Raw genomic sequence first — 12,238 nt, 5'->3', positions numbered from 1 at the left:
CAATTTGGCACATTAATATAATGCTGATTCAAATAATTTTTCTAGGAGATTCAAGGCTAAACAAAATTGAAATAAAAACTTTTATTGTAATCAATCTGAATGAACATGTTTAATCAGAACTTTATGCAGTAAAAACAGGCTCTAGACCCCAAATTAATTTCAACCTTTTATGGAAACATCTGAAAATGATATATCTCTTGTCTTCAAAGTTTGTCTCAATGTTTATCCTTGAAAAAAACAAAATCATATTGTAAACAATTCTGTTTTCCAAATTATTTCACTGTCTGAACATGTACACTGCACTAAATCCCCTTATGGTAAGGATCACGCAAAATAAAAACCCTTTATTTTGTTCCGCGGATTACCGAACATATGCAGCTGGGCTGTAAGCTACGTATAGGCCTCTGCTAATAACTACAATGAAAAACTTCACTGCCGAATGACTACTAGTCTCGCTTCAGGGACAGATAAAAAAAAGCCCCAACATTACAGTAACAATGCACATGAAATCTGTATGTTTACATGTTTTGACTGCTTTGCTAGAGACATGAGACTCGACAGTACCGTAACATTCTTCGTCACGGAAACACGGAACTTCCGCACTATATCGTGTGCATGTCTGAGGGTGTCGGAGCAGCTCTAACGCATGCAACACATTAATTAAACTTTGTCTCTTCACAAGAAAATCATTCAACAAGGTTAAATCAAGAAGGGAATGCGAGTACACATTGCATGGCGCATATCTTTTGCATGTCAGGAGCAAATTCAAACTCTTGTCTGGCGCGTGGAAAGCCCATGTAGATCTAGGTTATGGATGCGTTTGCCTGGAAATGAGGACTACTTTTAGCGTGAAATTGTGTTAGACGACAGTTGGATATGTATACATCTCATACATAATGCTGTTATTGCTGAGTAATGGGTTTTAAACACTTTAACGCTTTAAAGGTTTTATTCTTTTTCATTTTAAACCTTCTCACCTTCCCCTCCCCTCCCTCTACCATCTTCACGTTACCCTTTCATCATAATAGGCGGTGATCAGCGTTGTCTAAATCAATGGGAGCCTGGTCTTTAACCATGAACAGGATGTTTCTTATTTGCGAAAAGAAATGCATCCGTCACATGTTCCATAATTCAATGCACATCGATTAAGGGAAGTCCATTTCAATTAAAACAAAATTAACTTTGACGCAAAAGATATAGGTATCTTCTGATATTACTACTGATGAAAAATGTCCTTTTTTCTTTTTCTTTCTCAAACTGGTACTAAAAATAGCTCTTCCATCATTCAAGTTGTAATTTTGCCATGTTCCTCGTGCTCCTTATTTGACAGGAGTCATTCAAACTGCTATTTTATCAGGTCTTCACTTCTATTTTACTGGGCCCTTCAAATTGTTATATGAACGAGAGCTTCTTATTTCACACTTCAATTAATTTTCCTTCATAGAAATGAAGCCATTGAACAGTATTACAACTAAAAACCACCATCCATCGAGAAAGGTATTCAATCAGGAAGTAGTTCAATCAAACGTATTTTACTGACATTGAACAGTCAAAGGGATTTGGCACAAGTTTTTACAACTTACTAGGCCCTCTTCCAAAAATAAGTTTTGTATTAAGTCATTAAATCTCATTAAGTCCAAGAAGTATGATCCACATAAGTATTATAATGAAGGGAGCTGATTATCCCAACCAAACAGGGGGACATGTAAATGGTTCGGAGGGGTACTGCTTTGGACAAGCAGTTGTTTGGATAACTGGTTCCAAGCTTTTTATAAGTTTCAAATACAGTATGTCTACTTTGTATCAAAAGATCATGCTCGAAAAGTCCAAAAAGTGGTCTTTTAATACAGGTTCACTTCACAATGAAATCGCTACAATGAGGATGAGGAACATATAAAAAGCGGTCTCCTAACACAGGTGGTCTCTCAATGGAGGGAGGCACATGAGAAAGTTTAACTGTTATTTAAAGTTTGGAAAATCACTATCAAGGTTTGGATAAGCAGTGTTTTCTTGTATAGTTTTTTTTTAATCATGTGTCACCGATCTGGGCCGGGCCGCAATCACTAAGGCTGCGAGTATTACCACATTAGACTGTTATTGCCCAATGTGTAAAGTATGTATTCTGTATTATTTCTGCTGTTTCTGTTTGTACTTATGTTCCCAGTAAATTACTGGATTGTTGTATACATAGGTTTTAATATGTGGTATTTGTGTCATTTTGAAATTGGAATTGGTTGCTCTAAAAATTTGACAAAAAAATTCACCTTGCCTGCAAGAACAGTCGCATATGTATGTATGTTTTTTTCAAATGTTGTCCTACCTTGGAAGTAGCTCTTGGTCCTGAGATAGCTTACAGCAAGTCGAAGAATAGAAAGTTTGTCAAGTTTAGATATAACACTTTGTTCAAACGGCAGTAAACTGGCGAGATGGTCGAGTTCCCCGTTGAGTCTTTCTCTGTGGCGTTTACTGGGGTTACTCTTAGGGGGATGGTCCTTCACTGGTGTTTTAACACTGAAACAGAAAACAATCTGATAACACCAGCTTCGATAAATAAAACATACATACATCACCTCATTAGTCTGAACAATTCTGTTGAATATATCAAAACGTAGACTTTTCTGATCTGGTGTGCTACACATCTTTTATATATATGGTTTTATATTAAGTCTGGTCCTTTTCTCAGGTTATAGAAAGGTAAACCACTGGTCTTTGAAAAACTCATCACTGGTCATTCTACACAGGTTTATAAGTTGTCATTCTACACAGGTTTATGAGTTGTCATCATACACAGGTTTATAAGTTGTCATTATACACAGGTTTATGAGTTGTCATTATACACAGGTTTATAAGTTGTCACTATACACAGGTTTATGAGTTGTCATCATGCACAGGTTTATAAGTTGTCACTATACACAGGTTTATGAGTTGTCATTATACACAGGTTTATAAGTTGTCATTATACACAGGTTAACAAACCTCACATCTTTCCTGTCGTCCACGTTGAAGGTGACGAGAAACTGAAACTCAACATTGTCCATTTCCATGTTTCAGGACAATGCAGGAGTTTTTGTTCCACAAACACATCATAGGTATTTGTTACATTTCAGTAATCAGCTTTTGTTACACCTGTATACCATAGTTAGCATTATTACACACCAGTGTATTACAAACTTACTATAATTATTGCTTCGTCTGTATACCGTAGTTATCTAAATAACACTACATTTGAATACCAAGGACATCATAATTAACTCTATACCTGTATTATATACTATAATTATAAACTTCAACTGTAAACCATAGTTATCTTAAATAAAACTACACCTGTTAACCCAGTTGTTAATTGTTCAACTATTCCCATTTTCTAGGATCTGATAACTTCATCTGACAGAACAGCTCAAAAGATGTCCTTTAAAAGTGGTATTTTTCCCTAGGGTGTACTATAGCACACATTTTATTTATGTTTTCAATTCTGCACACATGTAATCTCCCCATGGGAATTTAAAAAAGTTGGCAAGTATAATTACCATATCACAATGATACCTTGTATTTCACTAACTTTCTATATTTGACAGACGTTCTGTTTTCACAGGTTCGTATAAGCTGCTTGAATTTATCTTTCCCATTTTGTACAGTTATCTGTTCTGAAGAATGTGTGTGTGCTAATTATCAGCAGGGCGTTTATCAGAATTAATATTTGGTACGGTTCAGGTATAAAAAGCCTGCACATCATAACCCTATTATCCTGTAACTCGGAGCTCAGGTAAATAACCTGTATTTGTCATCAAATCTGCTTATCATTAATTTACATATATGTTGCATATTTTATAAGTCAAGTCTCATGTACTATGCACAATGCGAGGTGAACTTGCTTGGAAGTGATCGGTGTGGCACCTGTTTATCCTGATTGGTTGACAATTAGATATTGACCGATTTCGTTATAGCCCCAAGCATCGTGTGGAGGGCAAATGTGTTTTGAACATCATAAAATCCAACTTGGTATAAAACATTTACGACAATCCAATTAGCAACATTATTCATCTAAGTGATTTTAGAGAGTAAATCATACAGTAAAATAATCTTCGACCCATTCACACGTCTTCAGCTGGAACAACATTCAATGGATTCTTGAACAAGAACAAAAGTTCTTCTTTAAATACAAGTAAGAATCAGTGTTTTCCAATAACAGTCTGAATTTCATCTTTGATTAATTATCCAAGTTACATGTGAAATAACACAAACAAGATTTGTTTACAATTTATTCTATTACATCACTTCGTTTTCACAAATAAATTGAAATCTGTCTAGAAGAGTCACCTGTTTATAAAGATCACCTGCCTGGAAAGACCACCTGCCGATTAAATTCAATAGCTTATGTCATCTGCCTATTGAGGTCACCTATATATAAAGACCACCTGCCAATTAAAGTCACCTGCCTAGAAAGACCACCTGCCAATTAAAGTCACCTGCCTAGAAAGACTGCCTGCCAATCAAAGACCACCTGCCAATTAAATTCACCTTCCGATTAAAGACCACCTGCCCATTAAAGTCAATAGCTTATGTCATCTGCCTTTTAAAGGCTCCTGTCTAGTAAGACCACCTGACAACTAAAGTCAATAGCTTATGTCATCTGCCTATTAAAGCCTCCTGTCTAGTAAGACCACCTGCCCATTAAAGTCAATAGCTTATTTCACCTGCCTATATAAGTATACCTGCCTAGAATGACCACCTGCCTATATAAGTATACCTGCCTAGAATGACCACCTGCCTATATAAGTATACCTGCCTAGAATGACCACCTGCCTATTAAAGCCACCAGTCTACAAAAGCAAAGTGTTCATACATTAGACATTGAGTCTTGTGATGGTACAGTCAAACGTTCTTGAGAGACATCGCTATTACTTACTAACTCCTTATTTACCCGTACTTGGTGCCCTTATTTAAATCAAATACAGTATGTATCTTATCCAGAACCTACATTACCATATCAAGATATTTTATATATTCTTTTAACTGAAAAAAATACTAGCTATTCACTCATTTCTTCTGTGTAAATAAATACATCTAAAAAAACTTGAATTCAAGATGAGTTTTACCATTGACATTCAACATAAATAACAAAACTTTCCAAAGAATTCTACATATCGAAAAATGTTAAATTGCGAGTTTTTAGTTCCATAAAGTGCAATCGTCTGGCAGACATTTTTCTGCAAACCATAGTTATGTGTCAAAATTGGCAGCGGCACGCAACAGAGACGCAATCTTTAAAATTCTAGATTTTTTTTTTATACACGTGACTTCGGTTTAAGTGTACACTACTAAGACTCGATACATATGTATGACCTATTACTGAGATTGTACGTTAACTATGGGATTCCTCTGGGGCAAGGCTACAGTTTGCTAGCTTTACTTAGACAAAACATTGTATTTTTGTATGAGAACTGGTTCTCGTGTCTATAGCAGGTTGTTGCCACTACAAATCATACTCACACATTTCTTTATTTAATCTCTATCACACCCTCTCTGTATGTAGCTAAATCCATGACATAAAAACACAAAAACATATTTTTTGACAAATTGTAACCCCTTTTTTTATTTATTTATTTATCTTTACATATCTTATAAAAACTTTAAACTTCAAAAAATTATTCCTTACTTTTATGAATATTTCTTTTTTTAATTTTGTATATATTAATCAACAAAAATTTTACAAAAAATTTGGCTACCGGTTTTTCAAAAATTGTATTTTACCTTTCAATCAAAACTCAAGCACTCACATTTGAAGAATATTTTTTCACTGAGACATAATTTTCTGTCCCATACCTGACAGACTGAGCGCTAAGACGGAGTTAACACAATGCAAACAGACCCTAATGATGATGAGCCTGTAACACAAATTCTATAGCCTCTCGAACCTTGAGGACGGAATAAGTAGGGTGCTCCAGAAATACTTGAGTCCTTTATCTAGTGGCTAACAACCCTTCAAACGGAATTCATAATAACGCCACTTCTTTGAGATAGCGTGCACGGCACACGACCATCACGTGTACCAGACAACACCGAAGGTGTCTGCCCATCAAATCTCAGTTTAATGTAGCGAATTAGCACACACACAGTCATTTTTTAAAGAAAATCATAAATAAATAAACAAATACATAGCAAAATAGTTTATACTGAATCCAATATGTCTTTGTCCATTAAAATCATATTAAAATAACTGTATGAATTAAATTAATAAGTCTATAAAAATCATAAATTAATGAGATAAATAAATACTGTCTGTTCCTATGTATTTGGACACAGAGAAACCATCAAGGTCCCCAACCGTGTCTGTCCTATGTATTGGGACACGGAAAAACCATCAAGGACCCCAACCATGTCTGTCCTATGTATTGGGACACAGATTGAGAAACCATCAAGGTCCCCAACCCTGTCTGTCCTATGTATTGGGACACAGAAAAACCATCAAGGTCCCCAACCCTGTCTGTCCTATGTATTGGGACACGGAGAAACCATCAAGGTCCCACCTCTTGTGACGTTTGACTGCAGATGAACATATTTTCATGTATTACTTTAGTAATGTTTTAATGATAAGTTTGCAGTTGATCTACCTTATATCTTAGCTACACTAGAATGCCAAATAGTTAAATACACTTCATAAAGTCACACTTACACGGCCTAATGCAGAAATTCAATGATTACAGCTCATCTCTTCTCAATAACAATTTTGTACCACCATGAAAATTAAGTCAATTTCTCCATAGTTGTATCAGAGATCAGAGTTTAACGGCCCATGAAAAACGGGCAGTGCTACCGTATGGTGGAATTAGGGAGTGCAAGAAATCCAGATGACATTTGGGTGTGTGTTGTCCCTAGGGCTCTTATCATTGTCATCATATAATTGGCATGTCGAAAACAAATTAACCTCTCGTTACAAGACTTGGTCAGACCATGATTGTCCCGGCCAGCAAGCTATGGCCCCTGAACGCCTAGTCACATCTGTTACTAGGATGAACGACGAAATTTCACCAAGCATCCTTGCGACAAAGATCGATGTACCCCTCACTTTGTATTCCAGTGTATTCCATTTCAATTCTTCAATTTTTCGACTGACGTTTAAAAATATTTAACACAAACATTCAGAGTGAGGCCTTGTTCCTGGGAGAGTTCACGCTCTGTTGATAGCCTCTTCACTTCTACACAAGTCAAACACAGATGTCCTTGTGTAAATATCAGAGTCTGTCAGTTTTTACGCGTAATTTGGACATTATGACAACTTTGTTTATCTAGTTTCTCACTTTTGAAAAAAGGTGATTTTCCTTCGGAAATTATGTCTAGTTGACTTTGGATGTAACTTGTTTAGACTCTAAACATACGGCTTTAAGCTACTGTGAGCATGATGCTGTGATTTTCATTAAAACATTTTTATTTTAAGGATCCCCGTACCACTGCCAAAAACTGTAACTATGCATCGGAAACTGATTCTGCATGACTTTAATTTTAATAAATCATTTCTGAAAAGACGAGCCATTCGGATTGATATGTCTGGCATGTCGTCTTTGACCATCAATGTACATATCAGAGAAACTAACTTAAACGCAAAAGCTTAATGTTGATGAAGATGCTGACAAAGTGAATGGACCATGAAAGGTTACAAGGCCGCATCATCCATGGTGCAAGTTTGGTTGGTCTAGCACTTTTACTTTCAGTGAAACTAAGTTCAATGCAAAAACTTAATGTCGACACTAACGCCACCAGAAAAGCAACACCTTAGTCCGAAATATAATGAACAAAATAATTAAGGTGAAATATACAAAAATAAATTATATAAAAATCACAATTGTGCTCTCATTGACAGTAAAGATGCAACAGGGCCAGACCGGGATTCGAACCTTGCACCTCTGATCACAAAGCAGTTGCTCCAACCAACTGAGCTACTTATTATGTGTAAGTAAAACTACAGTGGAACTCTCTAGTGTTTTACCGGCAGTGGGACGGGGATCCTTAAGATACAAAGAGAACTGTAATGCATAAAACATTCATTACAGAATTATACAATAAATCTTCGTCAACATCGTGCTTAATGATCCGTTCAGTCGTACAAAATTCATCAACCTTTACCAACTCGCACTTCGTTGTCATATATTAAATTAATTTCCGAAGCAGCCAACAACCATTTTCAAATCACTTTTCTCATATGGATTGTTTTGAAACCTCATGAAGGTATTTTTTACATCGGACAAATTTATTATTTCTGTAAATGTTACGCCGTGTGTACAGTTAATACTGCTCTCCGTATCTGGGATGAAGCACCCTTGTGTATGATGTCAACCCTGAAAACGTTTGTTCGGGCTCTACTCAAGCGCGACCAATGATAAATAAATAATTTTAATTCAATTTCATCCCTGAAGGATGTTATTTGCGGACGTAGAGCAAATGTAAATAATGTTTTTATCTCGTAAACCGGCTCGTAATGAGAAAGGTTTTTCCCAGATAATACGATGTATTTGCATATAGATATTAAACTCTATACCTTAGTGCCAGTACAAGCTTTGGTTGACAGAATGCTGTCACAGATATCAAAGACTGTCGAGTGTTGTCCTAGCCCAACATCCATTTACAAAACGATACTTTTTATAACTCATTAAACCGACATTTATTCTTGTACGATTTTCCACTTCAAAAATCAGGGCTGTGTTTTAACAAAGAGAGGAGGGGAGCGGGAGCGGCATTTCTCAATCATTATTGGATTTGTAACACTGAGGCATTAGCGGTAATTTGATTCACACTATTGAGTTAGTGACGATAAAACACAATTCCGACTTCTGTTCTATCTGGTTTTTGCCGCACAAATACCAGGCATAATTTATGATAAAATGTTATAATCGGGCGTGTTGTAAAATATGTAAAGATAACATATTAAAGGTTGTAATAGATTTGATCCTCGTGGCCTCAGCTATCAGCCATAGAGCACAGCCAGTTGACGAGAGTCACACTCACAGACTGTGTTCAGCATCGCCTATTATTTATACAGACAAGATGGAAAGCCGTCCCCGTGATGTGATAGGGCTATATCAAGGCTTTTCGCCATCATTTGTCTCTTGTTAAATGAAAACCCAGATGCTTATAATTTCATTTGAGACTTGTGAAATTGCCCTCGGCTATGTATCTGTTAAAATGATCAAACACTGTTTTTTATAGACAACAGACAACAGCTCCGTAGCAGCATCGTAATCAAGTTTTGGAGCATTAACGTCAAGTTCCATGCCAATGTTGTAATTTCATACTCAACTTACTGCTCACTGACATGCAGAGTAGCGCAGACCTGAGGTATCAAGGCCGTTCAGCGCTATGACGTACGTGTGCCGCCTTGGTACTCGTAGAACACGTGACGCAAGGTGTTCCTCAGTATCGGACCGCGTTACTTTTTCCTCATCATAAACCTTTAATCACTTGATTGCAATGTTTCTGCTGGCCGGATAACACTTGGCTAATAATCAATTCTGTTTTTCCATATAGTCTGGATTTCGTTAGTCTGTCTGGCTGATAAAACCTTATTGAATTATTTTTATCCGGAAAATGACGACATTAAGAGATGGAGAAAAAATGTCTGCACGCACCTTTAAATAAATCGTAGAAATCTTAAACTATGTATAGTATAGGGTATCTTTAATGTACCAGGAAACAACACTGTTAATCATAAATAAAACAATAGATGTAAATTATGTGGCTCTCGCTGTCCACGGAATCCATGGGACAGTTTTAGCTATATACATTTTTATTAAGGAGACATGCTACCTAACTCATTCTATCTGTGATTTTAGCTGGAGTTATGTCCCTTAAAACCTTTTAAAGAAACTATATGAGTAATATAAACACACACAGTCTTTTGTATTTTTTTTAAAGTCATGATGTCAAATTACTGTTCATATAATTTATTCAATACTTCTTCATAATGGAACTCTTCTGCAATTAAACATGGCTACATCAATGTAGGGTAGTTTATATCCTTAAGCTCAAGTTGAATAAATAATAACTTTTGTTTTTGTCAAAGTTGAAATCCGACAACTGTTATGAAAATTTTATCGAAAAAAGGTAATATTGATACACATTCACTTAAATATATTCTTTTTTTTTTTAAATCTGGAATCATAATTGTATATTTTAGTTGGAAAAATTGTGCCGACATGATTTGATTGAAACATACCCACTTGGTATCTGATGCCTTGACTCTAGAATTTGTTTTTAACTCACATGTAATCTTTACTTATTTTTGCCAACATTTGTCATTGAATCTCATCTCATAGTATATAAATGCATTTTAAAATTGAGATTTTTTTTTTTTTTTGGCGTAATATAAGCATATATTTTTGTACATTATAATATATCATATAAAATATACCCTACAAGAAAATGAATTCTTCCAATGATTTTTTATTTCAAGGCAAAAAGATATACATACTTATTCTTGTCAATTTTACAGAATCAGTAACGATAACTATTTTATCTCATTAAGACACTATCAGGGAAGGTGGGATTTATTATTCATGTTTTAATCACTCACAATTTCAAACTTCACAGTTTCATTTTCTATTCTCTAATCAAAGACATCTTAAACATTACTAAACTAAAATATTAATAAAAAAATCTGTTAAAAATTAGAAAAGACCTCTATGTACTGCTGCTTAAATGTCAATGATTTAATGTAAGATAAATCTGCAGGTTAAATAACCTATAATGAAAAAATTGATAGCAATTATACTAGATAACTAAAAAATTAACAATCCAACTGCTCAAAAGGAAATAAGAATTTTGAAAAAAAAACAAATCTGAAAAAAAACACTCTTTCTGACAGTACTTCAAGTCATTTACAAGACAGAACATGTTGATTGCTGGAATAATTGACTGTTCCCATAAAATAATCTAAAAGTCGTTGCCGCAATTGGCCATAAACCCCCAGCACCCATCAAAGTCGCACTTTGGTCATTCTGTCTCGCGTCCTTCATGTAACGTTTGCAAACCTGTGTAAATGAAAGATTAATCTGCGGTCATTTCCTGAGAAAATGGCCATAGTGTTCCAACAGAAAATCTATTCAGAGAACACGAAGAAGAAAATGGCCATAAATATTCATATACTTCTCACATCGAAGGAAACATTTAGACAAGACCATTACGACAAGCCAGTGACTTCGGTGGCTGGTCAATCAACATGCAGGTATTTATACGAATTAGCGGCCGACACGGCCAGAGATCGGCTCACGGCCAACGGATATGCAGCAATTAAGCCCAACACATTTTTCAGTGGGGGCAATTCCCCAGGATGTCCCTAATGCCTGCCTAGGCTACAAATGGAGGATACGTGGACGCGTTGGGCGGGTGTGTCCAGACACTATGATTCCTTCCAGAAAATGGATTGTGATTCTCTCAGACTTTTCTGATGATGCTAAAACAGCTCGGAGTGTGAGCTAAAATGTCTGCAACATATTTACTCTAATGCTATTTGATGAAATGATAGTGTAAAATGTCAGTTAAAGTTTTCCATATAATGAATGACTTGAATTCAAAGAAAAAACCACGTTGTAGGTAATCAAAGTGTTGATTTCAAGAGTCCAAAATGAGGGTAAAAGCTAGAACCTACAAAATGTGGAAACTATTGGAAATATATCTAGTTTTTAAGTTATCGAAACCAAATTTGATCAGAAAACAACTTAATGTCTTCAGGAACTTTTTTGTCATATATTTTATTAACTAAGAAGTCTAAGTCTATGTCTATATTATGACACTTGTTCTGATTCCAGTTCAAACGGTGCTACACAAACAAAAATAAACAGCAATGTATTATTGGTTATAAGCCCACTATACTGTCCTCCTACCTCTCTTGCTAAAAAGGTAATTGTCCTTGTATTTGTTTATAAATGTACCTCCGTGTAGTTGTCAAATCCTGTATGAATATCCATAACAATGTCTCCCAAATTATACACAAGACCTAAAGCCGTCAGCGCATTTACAGGTCAGATGCAGTGTGTATTAATAAACTGGTACAATCCTTTTTTATTTAAACAAAACCAGAAAGCCGGAAAGAACACCAGAAAAACTCAGTTTTAATTCTTGAATTTGATATAAATCTAAAATAAAAATCATTGGTAGATTGATGGAAACAATTTATACGATTCAAATTTTTCTTAAATAAGACTTACATATCTTAATACTTTGTAAATTTTTCTTAAACAGTGAACTC

At 35.4% G+C, this 12,238-nt stretch overlaps 1 protein-coding gene across 2 annotated transcripts in view; it reads right to left on the bottom strand.

The window, feature by feature from the left end:
- Positions 1–12,238, bottom strand: part of LOC110448350 — a 106,220-nt gene that overhangs the window by 71,558 nt on the left and 22,424 nt on the right. For both annotated transcript variants that reach the window (XM_021494533.1, XM_021494534.1), the window contains exon 2: positions 2,321–2,511. In XM_021494533.1, coding sequence (XP_021350208.1) covers positions 2,321–2,511 — 191 coding nt within the window. The remainder of the gene's footprint in view (positions 1–2,320; positions 2,512–12,238) is intronic.

Source organism: Mizuhopecten yessoensis, unplaced genomic scaffold (assembly GCF_002113885.1).
Source record: "Mizuhopecten yessoensis strain PY_sf001 unplaced genomic scaffold, ASM211388v2 scaffold4017, whole genome shotgun sequence".
NCBI lineage: Eukaryota > Metazoa > Mollusca > Bivalvia > Pectinida > Pectinidae > Mizuhopecten > Mizuhopecten yessoensis.
This window is presented reverse-complemented; position numbering and strand designations above follow the sequence as displayed.